General features: G+C 44.4%; 1 protein-coding gene and 1 long non-coding RNA gene across 5 annotated transcripts in view; one reads left to right on the top strand and one right to left on the bottom strand.

Annotated features, from left to right (window-relative positions):
- The window catches only part of GRB10 (growth factor receptor bound protein 10), a 207,138-nt gene that overhangs the window by 38,938 nt on the left and 144,126 nt on the right, over nucleotides 1-24,074 (bottom strand). For all 4 annotated transcript variants that reach the window (XM_006136362.2, XM_075921668.1, XM_006136363.4 and 1 more), the window contains one exon: nucleotides 3,675-3,831. In XM_006136362.2, coding sequence (XP_006136424.2) covers nucleotides 3,675-3,831 — 157 coding nt within the window. The remainder of the gene's footprint in view (nucleotides 1-3,674; nucleotides 3,832-24,074) is intronic.
- LOC142827247 (uncharacterized) lies at nucleotides 6,181-23,745 on the top strand. The gene is made up of 3 exons (XR_012901846.1): nucleotides 6,181-6,505; nucleotides 14,105-14,200; nucleotides 17,682-23,745. It is a non-coding gene; the product is annotated as an uncharacterized LOC142827247 (long non-coding RNA).

Raw genomic sequence — 24,074 nt, 5'->3', positions numbered from 1 at the left:
CTCCACCCCCTCCTATCTCCTGACCCTGTCCCTTCCTGTTCTGCCTTGATTAAACCCCTTTCCACAAGCCCTCATCCTATTTCCTCCCCCAAGAGTGCCACATCCCAGCTCTTCCCCTCTCTCCCCCAGAGCCTCCTAAACATCACAAAACAGCTGTTTTGGGGCAGACAGGAAACAGCTGTTTTGGAAGGGATAAGGAGGAGGTAGGCAGCAGGGCTGTCAGCATGCAAGCGGTGGTAGGGTGAGGAAGATAGGGGGAAGCTTGGCTGCCAGTGAGTGCTGGGCACCCGCTAATATTTCCACTTGGGTCCTCCAGCCCCAAAACACCCAGAGTCGCTGTCTATGCTTGCCACCATTATGTGATCCCTGCCGTTTTCAAAGAGAAAGACAGAACTATGTAGCACTTTAAAGACTAACAAGATGGTTACTCTTTAAAGTGCTACATAGTTCTGTCTTTTGTTTCAGCCACACCAGACTAACACAGCTGCATCTCTATCACTTTTTAAAGAGGTGACTGAACTGATTCTGCAAACAGAGATCCTATGCAGTAGAGTAAGTTAGGTGGAAAAATTCAAGTATTAGGGCACCACCATGTTCTTGGATGGCTTCAGAGCCACCTTCTAAACTAAGCATTACTTCTGCTGCTTGGCTCAGATAGTTTTGTTGAACACCTCCACAGAGCCATGAAAATCACTTACATTTTCATTCTACTCGCCCCAAAAACAGCTAGAATGGCTGTTCCACATCTCAAGTGTATCTAGACATACTACAAGAAACTTTGCCTGTAAAGGGAAGGTTTTAGAGTATGAAACACTTCACTGAAGCCTGAGCAGTGGGATAATGAGAGAAGATGAGGATGAGAACACTTTCATTATCTGGCACCATCTGAAATCCATGCAAAAAAGCCTGTAAGAGCAGCCACCTAAGGGCCAGCGAAATTTGGTGGCTTAGCAAATGTGCTAATCAAGTTTTAATCACAATTGTGCTGGTGATTTTGGAGGATGGGTAGTAATTGAATTTTCCTGAATATGATTTTCAATTTTGGTTGACCCTTCCAAATCCGGGACTCTCTAGTCCAGCAACATCTGTGGTCTGGCAGGGCCATGGATGCTGCTGGACCAAAGAACCCTGGAGGTGGGAGCAATGCTGGGGCTGGGGAGCACTGGCTGGGATAGGTGGCATCTGGAGAACCCTCCCCACCCTGGTTGGGGACCCCTGGCATTAGCAGAGCAAGCTGTCTGGGGAGACCCATCCGGGCATTAGTGGGGCCAGGCAGTGGCTGGGAGCTCCCACCCTGGCCGGGGAACCGCCAGCATCAGCTGAGCCATGTGACCAGGGAGGGTTGCAGCGGGGCTGTCGGCGGCCAGGCAGCCCCAGCCAGGAATTCCCCACTAGCAGCAGGGCTGGGGTGACTGGGTAGCCTCTACCGGGGAACTACCGGCTGAAGGAGGGCTGGCGAAGATGGGCGGCTGGAATCCGCAGCACCAGCAGTGTGGCTTTGCAGCCTCTGGTGCAGCAGGGCTAGTGGTGGCCAGGTGGCCCCAGCCAGGAACCCCAGGGAATGCTCTGTGGCAGTGGGGCCAGCAGTGGCCTAGGGTCCTGCCAGGAACCCCTGGAGACCCTGAGGCAGAAGGGAGGGGAGCCTGCGCCAGAGTCCATGAGCGGTGCAGCCAGCAGTGGAGCACCAATCTCCCTTGGGCCAGCAAACTCCCTGGTTTGGGACAGCTCAGGTCTTGAGTACACCGGACCAGGAGGTCCAACCTGCATGTATTTTGTACATATGAATTTCCACTTTATAGGATCGAGAATTCATATCAAGTTTCTTTCATACGGAAAACTGCATTTTTTTTAAGTTTGGATGCTTTTTCAACTTCTTCAAATCATAAAGTGTATTTTAAGACCAGTAACATGGATATACTGGATTGCTAACCCTGGAATACTCTTTTAGCAGTTAATTCCCCCTCACGGAAAAAAGTTTCATTATAACTCAAGTTGCAGTTTATACACTGCCCTTAAATGAAACAATCTAAGGTTTGCTTTGTGCTTCACTATAAAATGGAGTTCCACTATATGTGGATTCTAGTGTATATAAATGCAGACTGATAAGTATCTTGCTCTTTTCCCATCATTGTTAATTACCAAGTTATTTGTATGTAAACAGAAGCTTTTGATTTCCTAATCAGTCTCCTGCCTGATTCATTCAGAGATGTCACACACCAGAGTTTGACAGCACAATTAGTCACCATGGAAGCTATTGTGATGTCACAAACACTGAATTGTGGCATCACTGAATGAATCTGGCAGGAGAAGGATGTTGACTACAAAGGAGAAAGCTTCTGTTTACACAATACCTTGGTAATCAGCAGTGATGGGAAAAGGAATATAGAAAGAGGGCCTAGTGGTTTACTGCACATTGATCAAATTTTGTAAGTTTTTTCCACGTGTGGATGTGGTGCTTTAGCATGATAAAAATGTAGATTCTCTTACGTACGCTGTCAATTTTACTCTATGAACAAAATGGGAAGCTGTCATTTTACATGAAGCAGGTTTCCATATTTATGGAATAGCTGGATTCATTTTTTGATGTAAAAATAGAACTGGAAGAATTTGGTAAATGAGTTTAACTACAAGATATTTTGGCTAGTTAACTTGCATAACAGTAATCAATATTTAATAGCATTCATTTAGGTATTATAATGATTTGCTGGAACTTCTTTATTTGTAAAGGCTGTGAATTAAATTTCGGATTTTTAAAACACTTGTATAAACCACTGATAGTGCTCATAATTACAGTTAACGGCTTGCTTATTTCTGCTTGATCATAATCTCCACTGACTTTTTTTTTTAAAATGACAGCAATTCACCTCAAATTATACTTGGTTAACATTTAAAATGCCATATTCTGAATCATATACAATTCTGTATTGTTTCAGCACACCACTCACATAGTGCATGCACAAGGTGCACATCATAGTGCTTCTACTAAATCAGTTCCACAAAATAAGAGCTGAAGCCAGATTAAGTAGCATGAGATTCTTTCAGGTACTGTAATTAAACCAATTCTTAATGTTATTTAATTCCCTGCAGTTCTTCCTCTTTCTGTCTTCTTGCCAACTGTAACCATGGCACCTTAATTTCAATCAGTTGGAGTAGCTGCTGCCTGGAGAGAGCAGATGCCAATGCTGGTCCAGGAATTGCCAATCCCCTGTGAGTGGCAGTACCAATGTTCCCTCTCTCTCTCCCCTCCCAAGTGAAGCATGTTAGTCCCCTCCCTTCCCCCACAGTGTGTCTAGCTTTCATAACCATACTGTAGGTATGCAAGGTTGAGTTTTTTTCATTCAAGTCTCCCAGCTGGTGATGAGCTGAGCTGTTTCACAGGGCTAGTACTCTTTAGGGATCAAGCTTAATTTGACTAAGCTGTTCATTTGCTACAGCCTCAGAACACAGCAAAGTAAGAATAGTGTGAAGACAAAAAATATATATACATATATAGAGAGAGAGTGAGAGTGTTAAAAATGGTTCAAGTGCTTAACACACATTAGTGTAAGGCACACAACTGATTCCAGCTCACTTAAAAGATTAAAAACCTTTATCTGCAATGAAGCAATTGTAAAGACACCCATATTATTACACTACACATTGTATACTCATAGTTATCATTGATGATCCCCTACCTAATCCTAGATGAGGGTGATGCTCCACTAGGGTCCAGCTGTTATCATCCACACAATGACTTTTGTAAACCAGCAGCTGGCAGAGGTCCCTGGCTGTCATGTCTGCTAGTATCTCGATCACTTTGCTTGTTCCATCTTCACTAAAGACTTTTACATCCTGCAACATAAAAGATACACTTACAGATCAACGGCCTTGTGTTCTGAAAATATGCAAACCAGTCACCGCACATAGCTTGCCTCATTGTTATAACTCCAGAAATCTTTGCAGACAGCACACATGACACACATAATTTACTTTATATTACTTTCTTCTCATCCTCTTTAGTTCCCAATCCCACCCGGCCCTAAACGAAGTCCAGGCAGCATTAATATGAACGCTTATAAAAGGGAAAAAGAGCAGAGAGCAAACAGAGATTCCTTCTGAAGCAGTATATAACAAGCATAAATGAGACAATACCAATGAATGTTTGGTAAAAATCTAATAGAAAAAAAATCTAGTTTAGGGTCTATTGAATTTAAACATTTACATCAAATGATGATGAATTCTAAAAATTAAAAATGGCTCCCTTGCTCAGGACTAACTTTTGATTGTTTCGCCTTTAGAAGTTCCACTTGCAGTTCATCCACATACGAATTAACTAGCATGACCCCACATTTTTCTGTTCCCCCTGAATACTCTTTAATCTTAGATTGAAGGAGTTTGGATTCAAAAGTGCATGCAATGTACATTCGAAACATTAATGGAGATAAAGAGAACATGTCAGAAACCTCCCCCCAAGCTCCGAATTATACAGATGCTTTCCTGTTAGCATTGTTCTGCTCAAACAATACACTTACTGCAAAATTGTTTGCCCATATAATCAAATTTAGAGTACCGAAATTTATTTTAATCCCAAATTAAAAAATTCTGCATCCTAGAGGACACTGATCAAGCAGAAACCTTGTGGGTAATTTGATATGGAAAATCTTACCTCAACAGCACGTAAAAGGCAGCAGTCAGAAGAACAAGATGGCATTTTAAATATAGATTGCCTCTTGAAAGAGTTTGTTCTCTGCCTCTTCCAACCCTCTGCAGACTAAGATGCACACTCGGGCTGTTCTTTAGTGTCAGTGGATTACTGTACTGTACCTGTCACGTAGCCCCTGTTGTGGGTATGGTTTCTGGGGAAGCAGACAACTCTTCCAGAGCTCCACTCAAAGGGTTACACACAATCTTTTAGGTAGTGAATCAAACCACACTGTGTAGACCAATCCTAGCCCTCCCTGTGACTGATGTAATCATTTCCCACACACTATCAGACTTCCAAATTATTCCCCCCCAGTAAGAAAAAAATTAAAGGAAACCTTTTTATGACCACCCACAAATGTTTAAAACCCCTCTAATATTAAGAAGTTCAAAGGAAAAGAACACAGAAATCTCAGAGCCATCAGCATGCATGTTCCCTGAATTCTGATTTCTTTGCCAAATCTCTCAATAGCCCAGCCTCACAGAGGCTGATGTCATCTACATGCAACTTAAGCACTTGAACTTCTAGTCTGCTCGCTACTGCTACCTCTTCCTTCTTCTTAGCCGGCTTACCCCCTCCCCCTACTCCTTTAACTATAAATGCTTGCTTAGTGATTTGAGTTCTCATTACCACAGACTGTTGATTTAGCAAATGGAATATGAGCAGCTCATCTTAACAGCTCATGCTTGTGCTCCAGGTTAGCTCTGGCACAGATTATTGATTTCAGTACAGTATTTCCATGAACCTAAGGTCTGAGAGTTACCCACCACCTCCCTCACTACTCCCCTCCCCCTTTCCTTTCCCAGAGCTATGTACAAAGGAAAGCCCAGCTAGGGAGGAGTTAAAGTTTAATCTAGCTAAAGTGACTCAAACCCATGCATTCAGGAAACTGCTTCATCTGACAGCAGGGATGAGCCAGCTCTTTCAGAAGCAGGCTCTGAAGAGGAGGAGGGGGGAATCCCGGTTGCTGTAGCTCTCTGGAAGGTATGCACTCTGTACAATGTTACAGCTGCACTCAGACTCCTGGTAACACTTAACCAAGTCATAGAAATTCTAGCCAGAAGACATTCGATGGGTTTTCCCCCCTCTGTTCTGTGTCCCTAACCAAGTCTATTTTCTGTAATTAGCACCCATTTTACAGTAGAAAGGTATTATCCCCACAGTGATCCAATTGGAGAAATACTAGCAAAGTTACAAAACCATTCTGCCACAACAAAGTTTGCTTCACATAGAGGAAAGGGATGAGATACCGAACAAATATACATCATTCCACAATATGGGAACATAGTGGGCTTCCATGTTTACAGTCTGGATCTGATCTCAGAGAGATAATCATCTTTTTTCCTTTGCGCTGGTAGGGGGAGGAGGGAAATGGGGGCATGGGAAAAAGAATCCCATATCAATTTGAAATCCCTATTATTGCTACAAGTAACACACAAGAGCAGTATAGCTGGGAGGTGGAGCGAGGGAGGAAAAATATCTACTTTCAGTTGGCTTTGTGTAGCTGACTCCACTTTCTGTAGTAGAATAAAACCATTGAATTGAACTTCCTGTCTCATGAACTAGCCTGCTGACATCACTCTTGCGCTGTGGAGGGGAGTGCTCATGCACTCTCTCAGACTTTGCAAAGGGGTGTTTTACAAGTAACTTACCAGAACAACAGCTGTTGTATCAGAATCAGGAGCACAAGGGGAGGGGAATTACCAGGAGCCTGGCAGAGGATGAGAAAAGATATTCTCACAGCCTGGAGACCTGCACAAGCCCAGGAAGCACCTGGCAGAAAAGCACCTGCCCACCCCATGTGAGGCCCGAGACCCAAGAGAGGTATACAGTTATTTTACTAGGAATTTCTAATACGCCCATGTGCAGGATAGGGAGAAAAGCCTTGAATCACCCCTAGGGATGTTAAATTTAGTTCAATCAGCTAATTGACTAATTGATGGATTTTTCATTGACTAGTTGATAAGCGGAGGAGTTGCAGTGGGATTAGCTCCTGGCCCAGGAGCTAACCCTGCTGTGGCTCTGCATTTTAAATGTATTAAGAGCCAACAGGCTTTTAAGACATTTAAAAAGCATAGGCACAGCATCTGGGACTGCTTATTGGATAGTTGACTAGTTGCTTACATCCCTCATAACCCTCTAGTTTTTTTTTTATTACCAGCTCAGGGATGCCTGCTGCAGTAGGGCCAGAAGGAGAAAGCAGCCTCTTTCACCTGTGTTTCTAGCACCTGATATGTACTGAAATACTAACCACCGTGCTTCTGGGCTAGTCTCATTTCCTTCCCCCACCTCACAACTTCAGCTCACGATCTATTGCTTTTGATTGTGTTACACCAAAAAGCTCTTTTGAGATAGGAAATTTGCTTAAGTATTTTCATCTTCAGGGCAGATCTACACTTAAAATGCTGCAGCTATGCTGCCACAGCACTTTAGTGATAACACTTCCTATGCTGAGGGGAGGGCCTCTCACTGGAATAGGTATTCCACATCTCCAAGTAGTGGTAGCCATGTCAAAGGAAGAATTCTCTTATTGCCATAGAGCTGTTACATTGGGGACAGGTCAATGTAACTGCTAGCTCTGAACAACATAGTGACACCAATGTAGTCACTCCTAGGCTACATCTAGACTGGCATGATTTTCCGGAAATGCTTTTAACGGAAAAGTGTTCCGTTAAAAGCATTTTCGGAAAAGAGCGTCTAGATTGGCACGGACGCTTTTCCGCAAAAGCGCTTTTTGCGGAAAAGTGTCTGTGGCCAAACTAGATGCGCTTTTGCGCAAAAAAGCCCATTGCCATTTTCGTGATCGGGGATTTTTTACGCAAAACAAATCTCAGCTGTCTACACTGGCCCTTTTGAGCAAAAGTTTTGCTCCAAAGGGACTTTTGCCCGAACAGGAGCAGCACAGTATTTCTGCAAAAAGCACTGATTTCTTACAGTAGGAAGTCAGTGCTTTTGCAGAAATTCAAGCGGCCAGTGTAGACAGCTGGCAAGTTTTTCCGGAAAAGCGGCTGATTATCCGGAAAAACTGGCCAATCGAGACACAGCCCTAGTGTATACAAGGTCCTAGTGTAGATCAGGCCTCAGATTCACCTCTGATATTTCCACAGTCCTTTTTTTCCCTATAGCTATCTATTGTTGAGAGAATCCAGGTATTCCCTTCCGTATATGATCAGCAAGGCTCCGTTAGATAAAGCAGGATTTAAAAAACAAAAAAACAACTTTGATATATTGGGGATTTGGAAAGTAGAGGGTGGATGGAAGAGAACAAGTCACATTTCACTGTTGATAAATCAGCATAAGCAAGAGAGAGAACACCAAGGGGTCACAAGCCATGACTGAAACCGAGGACATGAAAGACCATACCAAGAGTGGGTCTGAAAGTAACCCTACTAGAAATAGAGACAGCACAAGTTCATAGAATACTAGGACTGGAAGGGACCTCAAGAGGTCATAGAGTCCAGACCCCTGCCTTCATGGCAAGACCAAGTACTGTCTAGACCATCCCTGATAGACATGTATCTAACCTACTCTTAAATATCTCCAGAGATGGGGAATCCACAGTCTCCCTGGGCAATTTATTCCAGTGTTTGACTACCCTGAAAGTTAGGAACTTTTTCCTAATGTCCAACCTAAATCTCCCTTGCTGCAGTTTAAGCCCATTGCTTCTTGTTCTATCCTCAGAGGCCAAGATGAACAAGTTTTCTCCCTCCTCATGACACTCTTTTAGATACCTGAAAACGGCTATCATGTCCCCCCTTAGTCTTCTCTTTTCTAAACTAAACAAACCCAATTCTTTCAGCCTTCCTTCATAGGTCATGTTCTCTAGACCTTTAATCATTCTTGTTGACCAAGTTAACCAGATATTGTAGAAATAACAGTGAGCACAACAAGGTAAAGCCCAGCATCTCTAGGGGTGGCTGAGGAATTGTAGTATTACACAACAGATTTCTGTGGAGGGAAAATTGGCCTTTAAATTAAATTTCATGGTGGCACCCATAAGAATACTGTATATTCAGATAAAATGTAATATTTGAGGAAGGAGGCTTGGCTGCTACAGCAGTTTTATTAATTTTGTCATTGTTTCTTTCAATGATAAAAAGAGAGCATGGTCAAGGCCGATACATTCCCTCTACACCACAAAGGCCTACGGTTACATGAGCCAGGAGTGGTCAATTCGACAGCTAGTTTTGATGATTTTTTTTTTAAATTACTATAACACAATGGCATAATCTACTAATAGAAACTTGTAAGTGCTCCACCCACTCAATCCTATTTCTGCTAAAAATTAGAGGGTGCCTCATGAGCACAGCTCATACCACACTAGTACCCTAACTAAAGGTAAAATAATTTATTTCTGTGAATAAAGCACTCTCGTTCTAACCATGAGAAGTGACAGATACACTTACCAGAGGTCCAGAAAATGAGTTTTAAACAAAACTTTGAATCTCTCCCCTCCCCCCCATCCTTACCAGAGTAAAATGCAACAGTCAAGGGCATGTAACAATGACTTACAAAAAGGCCTCAGTTATGTCAGCAGCACAAGGTACCTTCCATTCAAAATCAAGGATAAGAATGTTCAGCCAATTGGAGCATCAGATTGGCTGAACATTCAGTGCTTTACAATGCAAAGGAACAGATAACAGACCACACCATTGTTCTGTGAAGAATTCTTTTTGAACGGAGATTTAGAAATTGAAAGTACTTTAACACACACCAGTTTAGTGGCTTTATATTATGAAGGATAACTTCATGAACACCTCACCCTGCAACCTACACTTTCACAGTAGCAACTATAGTGCTTGGTTATATTAAGTAATAAGAACACTAAAAGGGACATGGTAAAAATAAACCTAGTACAAGATCACCATTACATTGCTTTTCTCCCTCTGACTAGTTTTCAATTGGTACTCTTAATTTCCTTTCCTTGGGAACCAGGGTTATATATTTATCATTACCCAATCATTCCTCATTTCCTGAAGTTCCCATTGCTTTGGTTTTTTTGTCTTTGCTCCACTGTGTGGCCAGTTCCACCCTAGAAAAGATTTGTGATGCTGGCAGACCCATAGCTGCTGATCCAGTCAAATGCACTTTTTTGCCAGTAGAGCATATACCAGTTTCCCAAGCAAAATAAGCTATACTAAAAATGCTATACATGAGGTAAGCATTATAATTATCACCAGCAAAAGCATTTTTACAGTATAACTCCATCTACCCCAGGGCTTTTGCAGGTGCAAAAATATCTTAAAAAAACACATATGCATAATTAGCATTACACTGGCAAAAGCTTCTAATGTAGAGATGGCCTGCATTTTCTATCCTTGTACTTTTGGGGCTCTAAATAAATTAATGACAGATGAATTTACACCAATGCTAACTAATTTGTTTCATACTTCCAACAATTTAAGAAAATCGTAAAAGAGGATGAAGAGCTCAAAACACAGTGAACTTAGTTTAAAAACTAATGGATTAAGTGTTTTGGTGGGTCTGCAAATGCTTTGTTTTTCTCAGAAGTAGATTTGGGGATCTTCATAAACTAACCAGTGTAACCCAAAGAATCACTAATTGACTTGTTATGTGCAAGCTTTTCATGAAAACATTACACACAAATTGAACCATTACAGCAGGCTTTGGATTGATTACTGAAGCCTACAATTACTCTGCTAAATAATTTATACAATAAAAAAAACCAGGTAATAAGCTGACCATATCTGCATTTAGATTTTTGAACTTTGCAGTTACCTGATACAATGCAAGAACATCTGCTGATTTATTACAAAAGACACACTGTTACCAACCCCTATGTATATGATTAAATCGAGATAAGTTTAATTATATATTGAAGTAAGTTTTCAGTGTAAGCCTATTTTCATATGATAAGCTTTCTGGACAACTTCTAACTTTCCTAGCTCTGTCTCAGCCTCAAAGTTATTTTAATTATTTTTTTTTAAATAACAAAATCATGGAGTTTGAATTATGAGAGAACTGAAAGCTTTGTGTGTCTTAATCCCATGTCATTCAGAAACAATTTGTCAACGGTCAAAGATTCCAACTTTGCATGTGCATTATCCTTAATGAGTAGTAGACCTTCTGCTTGGTCCTGAGTAGGGATGTTAAAGTGCTTGTAATTAAGGAACCGTTGAAAATTTCAGCAGTCAGAACATTGAACAGATTTTACCTCTGTCCAGCAGAGATCCACACAGTGATATCATACATAGTCCTCTTTTCCTAACTTGCTTGAGGGCAGTTATCTACCTAAAATACTAGTTGCTCATTACACAGTGTCCCAGCGTCTATTAATCTTAATCTTAGAGGAATAATAAGTATTTTAAGTGATTCACTGAAACGTGTGTCAATACTGTAATTTTTCCCTTCTGATTGTTGTCACTTTCTGCAGGGGAAAACAAATTCTCCAAAAGAGCAGCACCAGCACACACGCACAAAAAGATGTGAGCTTCAAAGTGCATCTGGGACCATTTAAATATTATTAATTACACTGCATTTTCTTTAGTTACACATGCATAAAATGTTGCATACGACCTTAATATTGCAGTAGGGATTTTTGCACATAAACATCCAAAAGACAAGAAATGCCAAGGTTAAGGTTCTCATAGCAACATTAAGTCTCCTACATGATACAAAATATATTTAGGTATATATTTAAAAGCCCATGGGCAAAGGAGGAGAGTTATTGCTGTTATAAGATCTTGATATTGATTTTCATGTTTCACTATTTACTTTTAACATTGCATGTTGTGTGCTTGTGTTCAAATTAAGAATCCAGTGTTGTTCCTACCCCAACCACTCCATTCTGCTAGGTTACCTAGTTTTAAGTTCCTTCCAGGATTCAGAAGAACAATTTGACTTTGAAAGTGGAATCTGGACATGTTCCAGAAGCTCAGTAAAAAACAACATACTGATTTTTTAAAAAGTAAGCATTTGCCAATAGTCACCACACAATGACATTATAGGTACTGCAGTTCACGCATATACCCCCATATTTAGAATAAGAAATTCTAAGAGTCACATATATATTTAAAATGCATGACTAGTTATGAAGCTAAAAAACACTGAACAAATAAATCAACCAGTCTCAAGATTATGTGCCATGTCGGCATTCCAATTCAAAAGCTGTTCTCTTGGAATGTTTGAGGGAAAGCACATTTGTATGATCTTATGCAACTGAATCATATACAGCAGTTGTGGGTTAACAAATGCTAAGGATACTAAGGTCACAGTAAACTAAAACTATAATCTGCATTTCCCCACATGTGACACAAACTTGCGTACTGCAACAAAAATAGTGCACTGTATATCCCTAGTCCTATCGAACCTCTACTATGTTCTCCTTCCCAAAACTCTCAGCAGCTTTGAGATAGTTCATCTTCGCCTTTCCCATTATAGCCAGCGCTTGAGAATGAAGATAAGAAATAGAAAAGAGATAGAATCAAAGATTTTCATTATTGTGCTCATAACCAGTATGTGTCATGCATCTTTAAACTTCATCAGCAATGGTTTATATTTTCTTCCAGATCATTGATAGATATTGAACAGCACTGGGCCAAGAGGTGATCCTTGTGGTCTCTTTTAGAAACACCCTCATTTGAGAGTTTATTGGAGATACGTGAGAGCAATTCATTTAATTCATTTAATGTGCACTATACTGATTTCAGATTCTTGTAACACAGCTATGGTTAACATTTATGATATTTGTCAAAATGTTAACAGTACCTTACAGGTCATCCCACATAAAGGGCATGCTTCATACACTTCATTTTACATCCGGGTGGGCACACAGAGACCCTTTTGCCCACCCCTGTTTTACTTGCAGAGCTAAAATTGTTTGGGTCAGCAGAACTGGATTGGGAACTAATGAAAACATTGAGCTCTACAAAGTTTTTGGGATCCTAGCTTCCTATTGTAGTAAAGAAACACAATGTACGTCTCCTTGTCTAGTTCCAACCACCACTCCCAAATTTAGACACCCCTAGAACTAGGTTTGGCTATTAATTCACAAGCTAGTTTTTCCACCTAACAAGTTACGTATAGAATATCAGATCATTTCTTAAAAGGCGTAGCCACTATTTCACACTTTGGATAATGTAATTAAATAGCTTTGCCTGGTATTAATCTTTAGTGACTGGAAAAATTCCTTACTATGAAATCTGTTTCTAAATAGATTTTACCGTCGTCCCCAGTTATGTACCAATTGTATGATCATCTCCTGGCTTCATTTCAACTAGGTGGAGGAAGAAGTGATAATAAGTTTAGGAAGAAAAATTCTTGCACACACATTCCAAGTCTCTCATAAGTCCTGAAAGAAAAATCAAGATTAAAGGACAGTTCTTAGATAACCAAAAAAGCTGCAGACTGTGTTTAAGTTTTTTTTTTTTTTTTTTCCTGTTACAAGGTATTCTTTAGCAGCTGAATTAGAATCACATATACCTTAGTACACAGGCTTTGAACTGCAGGAACTACGTCCATTTTGACAGACAGCATAACTAGACAATGGAGTAGTTTCTCATTGGCTTAAATAAAATAGTGTTGGTCCCATTTTCTTGAATATCTGCTTCTTTCCCAGTAGGATACTGAAACACTTGTGGAGAGAACCACGTTGGCTACTGCGGTATTTGTTGTAGAGCATGGTAGAATAGCATAATGCTTTATGAAGGTGTGATTAGACGACCATGTCGCTGCTCTGCATATTTCCTGGAGTGAGACTCCCTTTTAGGAAAGCAGCTGATGTTGCCATAGCTCTGGTAGAGTGGGATTTGTTGGTAATGCCCTATTCTGGAGTGAGTAGCATGTAGTAATGCATGATGTTTATGAGCTTTGATAGGTGTTGGGAAGACAGTGGTTTTCCCTTGGACCTCTCAGCCAGGGAAACCATCAAACTCTGGGATGATTGACAGGCTTGAGTCCTATCGAGATAGAAGGCAATTGCCTTTCTGACACCCAGGGTGTGTAATATGGCTTCTTCCCTCAAATGACTGGTTTTGGATAGAAAGTGGGAAGGATTATCAACTCGTTAATATGGAATTCTTAGTTTACTTTGGGTAAGAAGGATGGGTGTGGCTGCAGGATGACCTTGTGCTTGTGAAAGATTGGGTATGAAGGCGAGGACGTGAGAGCTGCAAGTTTGCTGACCTGCCTTGCAGAAGTTCCTTCTGGCGATCACAACGTTTTCGTGGTAAGAAAGGTAAGTAGTGCGGTTGCCATTGGTTCGAAGGGTAGCCTTGTGAGTGAGCGTAGGACCACATGGGGGGGAATGGGTTTTTGAGGTGGGTGAAGCTTCTGCAGGCCCTTCCAGAAACTTTATGAGATGGGGTGGGCAAATATGGAGAAGCCATCAATGAGAGGGTGGAAGGCCATAATGGTGGCCATGTACACCCAGAACAATGAAATTGATAAATTTTGTTGTTTCAGGTGCATGATGTACTCCAGCACTTGGTGGAATGGCGCCCTGGATGGTTCGACTGCCCCCTGTGCATACCACTGTGTAAACCGGTGCCACCTGTATAGGTAAGTCTTGCATGTCATTTGTGTCTTGCTATGCAGCAGAACATTTTTCACTTGTTGGGAGCACTGTCACTCCACTTCTGAGAACCAAATAGGTACCACGCCATCACAGGTGCAGCGTTTGTGGTTGGGGGTGAAGTATTGCCCCTGTTTCTGGGACAGCAGATCTGGGCAGTTCAGAAGCCGGTAGGGAGGTCGTAGACTCAGGTGATAAAGACATGTGAAACATGTCTGTTGGGGCCAGGCTGGGGCTATCAAGATCATTCAGGCCCCATCCATCTGTATCTTCTGGAGGACTCTGGGAATGAGAGGCATGGGTGGGAAGGAATATAATAGGTGCCCCTCTCCCCCCTCCCTCAGTGAGAAGCACAACATCGCCCAGGGGGCTGTGTCCTATGCCCGCTCATGAGCAGTACGGAGGCATTTGGAGTTCTGCCTGGTGGCAAAGAGCTCTATCTGTGGTTGCCCCCCATCAGTGGAATAGATTGTGGGTGATTTGATCATGCAGTGCCCACTTGTGTTCTGTGAGAATGTTACGGCTGAGGGTATCTGCCATAATGTTCTTGTCTCCAGGCAGATATTCTGTCGAGATGGTAATATTGTGGTGGTTGCACCAATCGCAAAGCCTGATTGCCTCTGCGCATAGTGACTGGGATCTCGCACCCCCTTGGCAGTTGATGTAAAACATAGTTGTCATATTGTTGGTGAGGATACGCACGGAAGAGCCTTGGATGTGAGGAAGTACTTGCATGTGTTGTGGACTGGTTGAAGTTTGAGCAGATTTATGTGCGGTCTTGACTCATCTTTGGACCATTTCCCTTGTGCAAACTGTTGTTGGAAGCGTGCATGCACCCCATCCCATCAGTGAGGAATCCGTCATAATTTGTTTGGACGGCTGGTCCCAGTGGAAAGGCACCCCGTTGCAGAAGGTGTGTGCCTGCATCCACCATTGTAGAGAGGTGAGAACTTTTGGGGGAGGGGAAATGTGCCTGTGGATCTGAAGGCTGGCTGGTATGTATACTGAAGAGATCCAATGTTGAAAACAGAGGGGCTACGTCTAGATTGGCTCCTTCTCCAGAAGAGGCATGCAAAGCAGGCAAGTCAGAATAGGGAAATCCGCGGGGGATTTAAATAAACATGGCCGCCGCTTTTTTTCCGGCTTGGGGAAAAGCCGGAAAAGAGCGTCTAGACTGGCGCAATCCTCCGGAATAAAGCCCTTTTCCGGAGGATCTCTTATTCCTACTTGCAATAAATAAAATAGTGTTGGTCCCATTTTCTTGACTATCTGCTTCTTTCCCAGTAGGATACTGAAACACTTGTGGAGAGAACCACGTTGGCTACTGCGGTATTTGTTGTAGAGCATGGTAGAATAGCATAATGCTTTATGAAGGTGTGATTAGACGACCATGTCGCTGCTCTGCATATTTCCTGGAGTGAGACTCCCTTTTAGGAAAGCAGCTAATGTTGCCATAGCTCTGGTAGAGTGGGATTTGTTGGTAATGCCCTATTCTGGAGTGAGCAGCATGTAGTAATGCATGATGTTTATGAGCTTTGATAGGTGTTGGGAAGACAGTGGTTTTCCCTTGGACCTCTCAGCCAGAGAAACCATCAAACTCTGGGATGATTGACAGGCTTGAGTCCTATCCTATTTTTTCCCCAAGCCGGAAAAAAGCGGCAGCCATGTTTATTTAAATCCCGCGGGGGATATTTAAATCCCCCGCAGATTTCCCTATTCTGACTTGCCTGCTTTGCATGCCTCTTCCGGAGAAGGGGCCAGTCTAGACGTAGCCAGGAAGTGTAGCGTGGCACGCAGGACCACATATGTAGTAGCTGCCATGTGTCCCATAAGTTTGAGGCACTTTATGATGGGTACCGTTGGGCTGGTGACAATGGTCATAACAAGATTTCTTATATCATCAAAACAGTGATTGGGGAGATAGGCTCAAGCTGTTGTGGAGTCTATACAAGCCCCTATGAACTCCAAAGATTGTGTGGGGCATAGTATGGATTTCTGCTCATTGATAATGAAGCCCAGTGACTGAAGCGTGATCTTCGTGAATGTGTTCATGTCTTTGATGGTCCATTGTGAGGGACCTCGGATTAGACAATCGTCTCAATAAGGGAATATTGTGATCCCATTGCCTCTTAGATGCGCCGCAGCCAGCACTAGGGTCTTGGAAAAGACTCTGGGGGCAGAGGAGAGTCCGAACGGGAGGACTTTGTATTGAAAGTGGTCTGAAGCTACTGTCAATCATAGGAAGTGCCTGTGTGTGGGGTGTATTGTGATGTGAAAATATGCATCTTGAAGGTTGAGGGCTGAGAATCAATCCTCCCTGTCCAGTGCTGGAATTATTGTTGTGAGCATGACCATTTTGAAGTGTTTCCTGCAAAGGTATTTGTTTAATTGGTGCAGTTCCAAGATAGGTCTCCAACCTCCTGTTAGCTTTTCGATGAGAAAGTAGCTCGAATAAAATCCCCTTCCTTTATATTTTTTGGGGACCCGCTCTATGGCTATTTTGAGAAGGTGTAAAACCTCCTGGCGGAGCTGGATGGCACTTGTGATGGTGGCATGGGTCACAAGCCTGCATCCCATTGCCATTCCAGATGTAGAGTTAGTGTGGGTTACTAGGGTGCAGCTGAAGCTAGTCCTATCAGTTTTCTGTGCCACAGGCAAATGTTGTGCCGTAGGTTGGCAATGTGCTGGAAATCTTGTGTGTGCGCGCGGCAAGCGAGGTGCTCTTAATGCCAGTGGTGCCTCTGTCACCAGAGGGCCCTTGCTAGGTGCCCTTTTTGTGGTAGCTGATTTTGAGGGCAGCTGATTTTGAGGGCTCTTTCAAGCGCATCTTTGAGCCTGTTATTGAGGAGGCTCGAGACTTTGCCATGCCTGAAGTACCTGGCTCATCCCCTTTGCTAATTCTTGAGGGGAAAGAGCGGGCTAGTGAGGGTCTAGTTTCTGAGCATGTTCTCTGAGGTGAAGGGCTTGGATGTCTGCCCTCAGGAGAAGTTGCACTTGAGCCCTTAATTTGCGCCCTCAAGTTGCACTTGAGCCCCGGTGATAATTATGGGGATCCAGGGCTCTATCTACAGACTGCGTGCACACTGTCAGCTCCGTTTCTTTGAGAGCTCTGGTTGTGAGTCTACAGCAATGAAAGCATTTCTGAGGTACACGTGTCCCCCAAAGGGAGCGTACATTCGCTGTGGGCATCAGAGGCTGGCATAAACTTTCGGCATTTGCCACATCTTTTCTCCTAAGGAGAGTCTGGCGTGTCTCCCAGAAGCTATCTGTAACTCTACAAGCAGTGGGGACTGCTCGTGGGTCGCTGGTCTCTGTTTCTTTTCTTCTGCTTGCTGCGGCTTGCCGCTGCACTGTGGTAAAAGCTGGCAGCGGCAACTTTTTTGGTTTTGTTTTCTGCATAAAGAGAAGGTAGTTCTGAGTGCCTCAGGACTACATAAGCTGATAAAGCGGTTCTGCTTTGTCTTGCAGAGCGTGCTGAGAACTGAGCTCTGTCTGCGGCCGAGGGTGGCAAAGAAGGAATTGAGGAGAAGCAGGCTGCACGTGCTACTTCAAAGACAGGAGTACCGCTCTCCGCTCGTGCATGTGCAGCCTGCCCGATCACTGCTCTTAAAGACTCCGATCTGTGGTGCCAGGGCAAGCCTGACACCAACTGTGGAGCACCCACAGAGATATCACTCAAAGAAGAATCATTATATCATGCTCCTGTGCCAGATATGGAGTGGCTACAGAGCTTCCTTCTGAGTGAGTGTGACGGACCCAGGCAGGTCCGCACTTGCGCCGGGGCCAGGAGCGCCCCGACAGGCAGCCCCAGGGGCGGGGGAGAACGGACCCGGGGGGGGCACCCAGCCGGGGAAGGACCGGCCGGCCCCGCGGCGGGGAAGGAGGGGCCGGGAGCGGACGCAGCCGGTGGGCGGGGAGCCCAAATGGCGCGCCGCTCAAACCGAGCGGCGCAAGTCCAGCGCTGGGACGGCACGCCCCGACCGTGACGTCAGGGTGCATCGGGACGCCCGGGGGGAGGAGCCGACGTCCCCGGCGTCCTCGCCCGGGCCGCTTGAAAAGCAGCCGGGCGGAACAGGCAGGGGCGGCACTGGGAAGAGCTGCCGCCGGCCCAGCTGCCAGGGGGAGACCCCCCCGCGTTGGAGGAGAGGAAGGATCGACCCCAAACCCGCACGACGGCAGCAGGACGGGACCGACGCTTCGGGTGGGGTAAGCGACCTCGGCGGACCCACCGGCGGGGCGAAGGGGAGCGGGGAGTGGAAGGAGCCCGGGGGGGGGGGGGGTCCTTCTGGCGCCCATGGACAGGTGCGTTACGGGAATAGTCCCCACCTGTCGTGGGAGGAACGACCTCCCTGTTCCCCCACTTAGGGCCCCGGGCTGGGACCTGGTGGAGAGGGTGGGCCCGGGTCCCCCACGCCCCACCACGAAACCCCAAGCCACGTACCCCCCCTTAGGGGGTGAACAATCCAAGGTACAGTAGAGGGCGGAAACTGGGCCATAAGGCCCTAAGGGGCCAAGGCCCTTTCCCTTCTTTTGCCCCGGCGAGGACCTTGCCTACGGACAGGCCGCCGGGGGTGACCCCATCCCCTCGCCCATAGCACCCGGACAGACCAGGACCCCGGGGCTGCAGGAGAGGAGTCGGGACAACGAGTCCGCTGATCCCCGGCCCGGACTCGTGGCCGGGTGATCGCACTCGAACCGCGGGCCCCTTTTCGGGGGACCCTAGGCGGCGGGTCCACAGAACCCCCTGCCCCGTCGGGAAGGGGTGTTCGCACCCACACGAGCCGTCACAGTGAGATACACACCAGATACGTTCAATATAAAATCCTCTATGTTCTGTCTGTATGGCTTATCTTAAATAAGGTGTGCTTGCACCCAGTGGTAGTGACCCAACTTAACAATATAACGGGTAGTCCTGTAGCACCTTACAGGCTAACAAAATATATAGTATCATGAGCTTTTCTGGGCACAGCCCACTTCTTCAGCTGACCACAGTTGCATTCCCACCACTTTCAAAATTGGCATGCAATGTAAATATTGTAATTCCATATTTATTAGCCTGTTAAGTGTCTCTATATCATAGTAATTTTCTAATTACATGACTTGAACACATATCAACTTGTTCACCTGGCTGTTCTTTAGTTACAGCAATTGGTTGGTCAGTTTGGACTCCTTAATGCTCCCTCCAACCCACCTCTCTCTCCCCCCGTCCCCGCTTTTTGCATCTGCCATCTCTAGAATTTGCTCCGTTGACTGTTCTTTCTGAAAAACAAACTGTAGATTTTGATAGTTTCTGTGGAATTCTCTACTTGTCAGTCACAACCACATAGGATTTGGGGGCTGAATTCTTTTTTCTTCATGACAACCAGGGTGCCCTCCTGCCTATCCACTTGGAAATGAGTATGGTCAGCAGGTTCCTGACCCAGCAGTTCTCTGAGTAACAACTGTTGTAGGGGTGTTCATAAGCTCTTTTAGCTTTTTTATCCAATTTAGTTATTCTCTTCATGTTTGGATTATTTTCCAAAGTTAGAACCATACCTCCTATGCTTTTCCTAGGGAAACACAGTGAGGGAGATTAATGTTGCAACTTATCAGGCCCCATTAATGATCAGGAAAAATCTATTGCTACCCCGCCGACTTTTTTTCGCAGCAGTCCACCTGGTATGCCATCAGTTCTAGGGTTGGAGCCATGCTTAGGAAGTCTATTTTAAAAGTTAGAAATAGCATGTGAACAGCGTTATTTTTAAAATAATGGAAAGTAAAGTCAATAATAAAAATAAAAGATACCAAGTAGTTTATATACAGGCAGTCCCCGGGTTACGTACAAGATAGGGATTATAGGTTTGTTCTTAAGTTGAATTTGTATGTAAGTCGGAACTGGCTCCATATTCAGCCGCTGCTGAAACTCATCAGAGGCTGACTACAGGAAGCCCTAGGCAGAGTTGCTCTGCCCCTGGCTTCCTGGAATCAGCCGCTGATCAGTTTCAACAGCGGCTGAATCTGGACTCCTGGGACACAACAGCTGGGGCACTGCCAGGTAGGTCCTCGCAGGACCAACCCGGCAGCACCGCAGCTGCTCTACCCCAGGCGTCCCGCAACAAAAGCCTGGTCTGCTGGGGGAAGGGGGGGGGCCACTAGCTGCGTCCCCTCCCCCCCCCCAGCAGACCAGGGAGACCTGAGCAAAGCTGCGGAGGCGCAGAGGTCCTGCCGCCTCTGTGGCTTTGCTCCTGTCTCCCTGCTGTGCTGGGGGAGTCCCTCCCCAGCACACCAGGGAGACCCGGAGCAGCTTTTATCGCCCCGGAGGACGCGGTGGCAGGACCGCTGCGCTCTGGGCGGTCCCGCCGCCCGCAAGCTCCGGAGCGAGAAAAGTCCCGTTCGTAAGTGTCAGGACTTATGTCGGATCCGCGTAAGTCGGGGACTGCCTGTATTTATTTCAGTGTATTTAAGCATCGTGTCTACCAACAGTTGTATGTCAATGCATTGGTGTAATGACTCACAATCACAAAGTAAGGCAGAAACTGAGGTTACCCCATCCACATGACCGATCACTGTGTGATGCTTATTCTCTACAGATCATTTAGCATACAGCAGAACAATGAAGACATTTATTTGAGAGAGAAAAAATGCTTTAATCCCAAAGAGGCAGCCAAAAGAAGCACTTTGCAACCCGTTATCCCTAAATAATGACTCTGCAATTTTCTGTCTTCATCCTCAAAACATTTATTGAGTTAATCCAAGGAAACAATTGTTTGCCCAGCCCTAGGCAACAGAGGCTAATGCTTTCTGGATTTTCATGTTTTAACTGTAGAAATGACTGCTGTGGTTTTCATGGGGATCCACTGCTTCTCCACAACTTCTTAGCATCACAAGCTGTACAGGTTATATTGGGTCTAGGTATATACATGTTTTTAAAAGGGAAACTGCTGTAGCTAGCTGCTAAGGAGACATTCCCATTCCCATGATCACTATCTTTTTCTTTACAGGGAGGGAGACTCCACCACTACCCCTCCCTAGGGAAGCCATTGCAGTGCTTCTCCACCCTCCTAGGACAATAGTAAGAGGATCAAACCTGCATGAACATGGCCCTGACAGTTGATCTCCCCATGCTGAATTGGTTCCTGATGGAGTGGTAGCTGTCTGGTGTGAAAAGCCTCCAAATTGCGATGGCAACCAGCTTCTGGAGGGGAATGGCAGGCCCTGTGTGGGTGTCCTGTCAGTGGAGGGCAGGAGCGAGCCACTCATATAGCTGCAGGAAGGTGTCTTTCTGCATGAGGAAGTTCTGGAGCCACCATCATCCCACCACTCCGTGATGATCCGGTCTCACCAGTCGCTACTGGCTTCCCATTGCCAGAAGCAGCAGCACACTGTGTGCAGGGTTTGAGTGGGGTAGGAGGGACTGTGATGCAGGAGGAGCGCCCAGGCCTCAGAGGGGGTCCCCCATTCCAAGCAGGTCGTCAGCCCCAAGCAGTGCCACGGGACAGCCTGTATAAACTGCGCCAGGAATTGCAGCAGCAGGGCTAGGAGCCGTTGACTGCTTTGCAACAGGTCCGGTCCCATGCTGTAAGTGCTGTGGCGTCTGCAGAGGCAACAACCAAAGCACACGGTGTGGTGTTTGCTGTTCCTCAAGGAGGCAGGCAAAGCTGAAGAGTCTGAGACATGGCTGTAGAGAGGAGCCCCTTAAAGCACGAGACTCAAACAGCCGCTACAGGAAGTGACTGCTGAACTGATGCCCTGCCCAGAGTGCTTCTGGGGGGCTTTAGTGCGATTCAGGTGCCAATCAGTGTGGACGCACTATTTCATTATAGATCTGAGCTATTTCGATGGGTATTTGTAGAGCGGATGTGCTATTTCTAAATTGTTATTTTGGGAGTTATTATTCCGGAATAACTTATTTCAAAATAATGCTGTAGTGTAGATGTGCCCTCAGAAAATCAATGGAGGCACAGAACTTCTCTGGCTCTGTAGCTAGGGGGGAGAGCAAAGGGGTCACATTTAAATTCCTGTGTATACCCCTGCTGCTAGCAAAAACAAACAAAAAAAAAAAACCTGACAATGTTTGCAACCACTAAGGCTGAAGATGGGTTACGTAGCTACAAGTATCTGAAGGGAGAGAGGCAATTAGCCTGGAGCAAAAGGGGAACAGAGGAGATAACCATTTCATCTAAACAGTTTTAATTCAGTCCTGACATAACCTAATGCCATTCAATACAAATAACTTTAATTATGTGGATAAATATAAAGCTATTCTGTTTATAAAAAAACCCGTAAAAAATATAATAGTCATTTTTTTGCTAACAGAACCTCAACAACCCAAGCACACCTTGGAAATGTAATTTCCCCCCACTTCAATATATCATCAGTTGTAGCTTACAACAGATTCATCCATCGGGCAGAGCTCACACGGCTCTGAAAATAAGGGGAGAGGGAAGATGGGGGAGGAAGCTTCATAACTGGGAGGGTTGACAGGCTTAATGACAGTGGCATGGCAAAGCACTGCTAATGCCTGGCCATCAGTTTCTTCCTCCATGTACAGTATTCAGCAATATTACTTATCTTGCTGTTTCCAAAGTTACAGGCACTGGGACCGAGAGATTTCACGCAGAGAATATGGGCTAATTGTTGCTGACTGCAGCTTTCGAATGTTTTATAGTTCCATTTGTCACATACAATAATGCTTTTTACAGAGCTGCTCACATTAGGAAACTTTCTGTGCAACTGTGTAAGCATCAGTTGCGTGATTAGAATAAATCCCTATAGATCTCTACCAAGTAAAAATTACATAAGGGGTATTTCAAGAGTTCTTTCCACACATCAGTATCCAATTTTCATAATTTTAAGATTCTCCCCCTCATTGTATTTAAACATTCATAATTTAGTTTAGGTTCTTACATTAAGAGGAAAACTTACACATAACAAAAGTGCTCAGGGAGTTTGTGTCTGGTAATTTAGACATTTTATGTGAACAGCTTCTTTAGTTTCCCTAAATTCAGATTCAAGAAACAGCCAGTCAAAAAGGGAAAGCTTTCTTTTCTGATGCAATATCCAGGAATGTGGTATCGTAACTGAGATTGCCGATTGCTTCCATGTATACTGACTTGAATGCCACAAGCTCCATGTGTAGTCTGAATGCCCATTCAACCTGCTGAGATCAAGAACTGCACTCGCTTTCACAAAAAAAGATTTTTTAAATGGATGTAGTTTATTTGAAAAATTACAAATAGGAATCGCATATTAGGTCTGCTATTTTACAAAATGAAAGTCTGCAGCTACCTTTATGTACAGGTATTGCTATTTAAAAAGTGGCTCCCATCTCTTCTGGTCTTATTTTCCTTTTATATATATTTACTCTTGTGCTATGATACAACTAAGTTATTAGTAACAACTTGAGCTTTAATTCCATGACTAACAACTCTAATTTAACTCATACTATATCCTCCTTTTAAAGTATTGCTCCAAGCCATTTAATATGTCCCTTTCTCAATGGTGGGGGCACTAACAAAACAAACAAACAAACAAACAACCCCCCCTCCCCAAAACCCACACAAAACCAACTCTTTGCTTAGCATACAGGGACAAATTCCCTGCTGCCATGGTTACTGTTCCAACTTCTCTTGTGGAACTAGAAATAAAAAACTTCCCTTGAGAACAGAAGGCTATAATGTTAGTTTTCCCCTCCCCTCACTCATCATTGTTAGCCACTAAATCGGCTACATCTGGCATATTTAATTTGGACTAAATAAAATGTCACTAATTAAAAAGATGCCGAACAAGCAGTACATGACATTAGAGAAATAGAGAGCTTAGTATTTGAACACAGCCCATTAGAAACTGAAAGGGCCAACTAGTTTTCATTAAAAGCTTAGG

The sequence above is a fragment of the Pelodiscus sinensis genome, chromosome 2 (genome assembly GCF_049634645.1).
Source record: "Pelodiscus sinensis isolate JC-2024 chromosome 2, ASM4963464v1, whole genome shotgun sequence".
NCBI lineage: Eukaryota > Metazoa > Chordata > Testudines > Trionychidae > Pelodiscus > Pelodiscus sinensis.
Note: the sequence above shows the minus strand (reverse complement) of the source record. Positions and strands in the feature narration are given on the sequence as shown.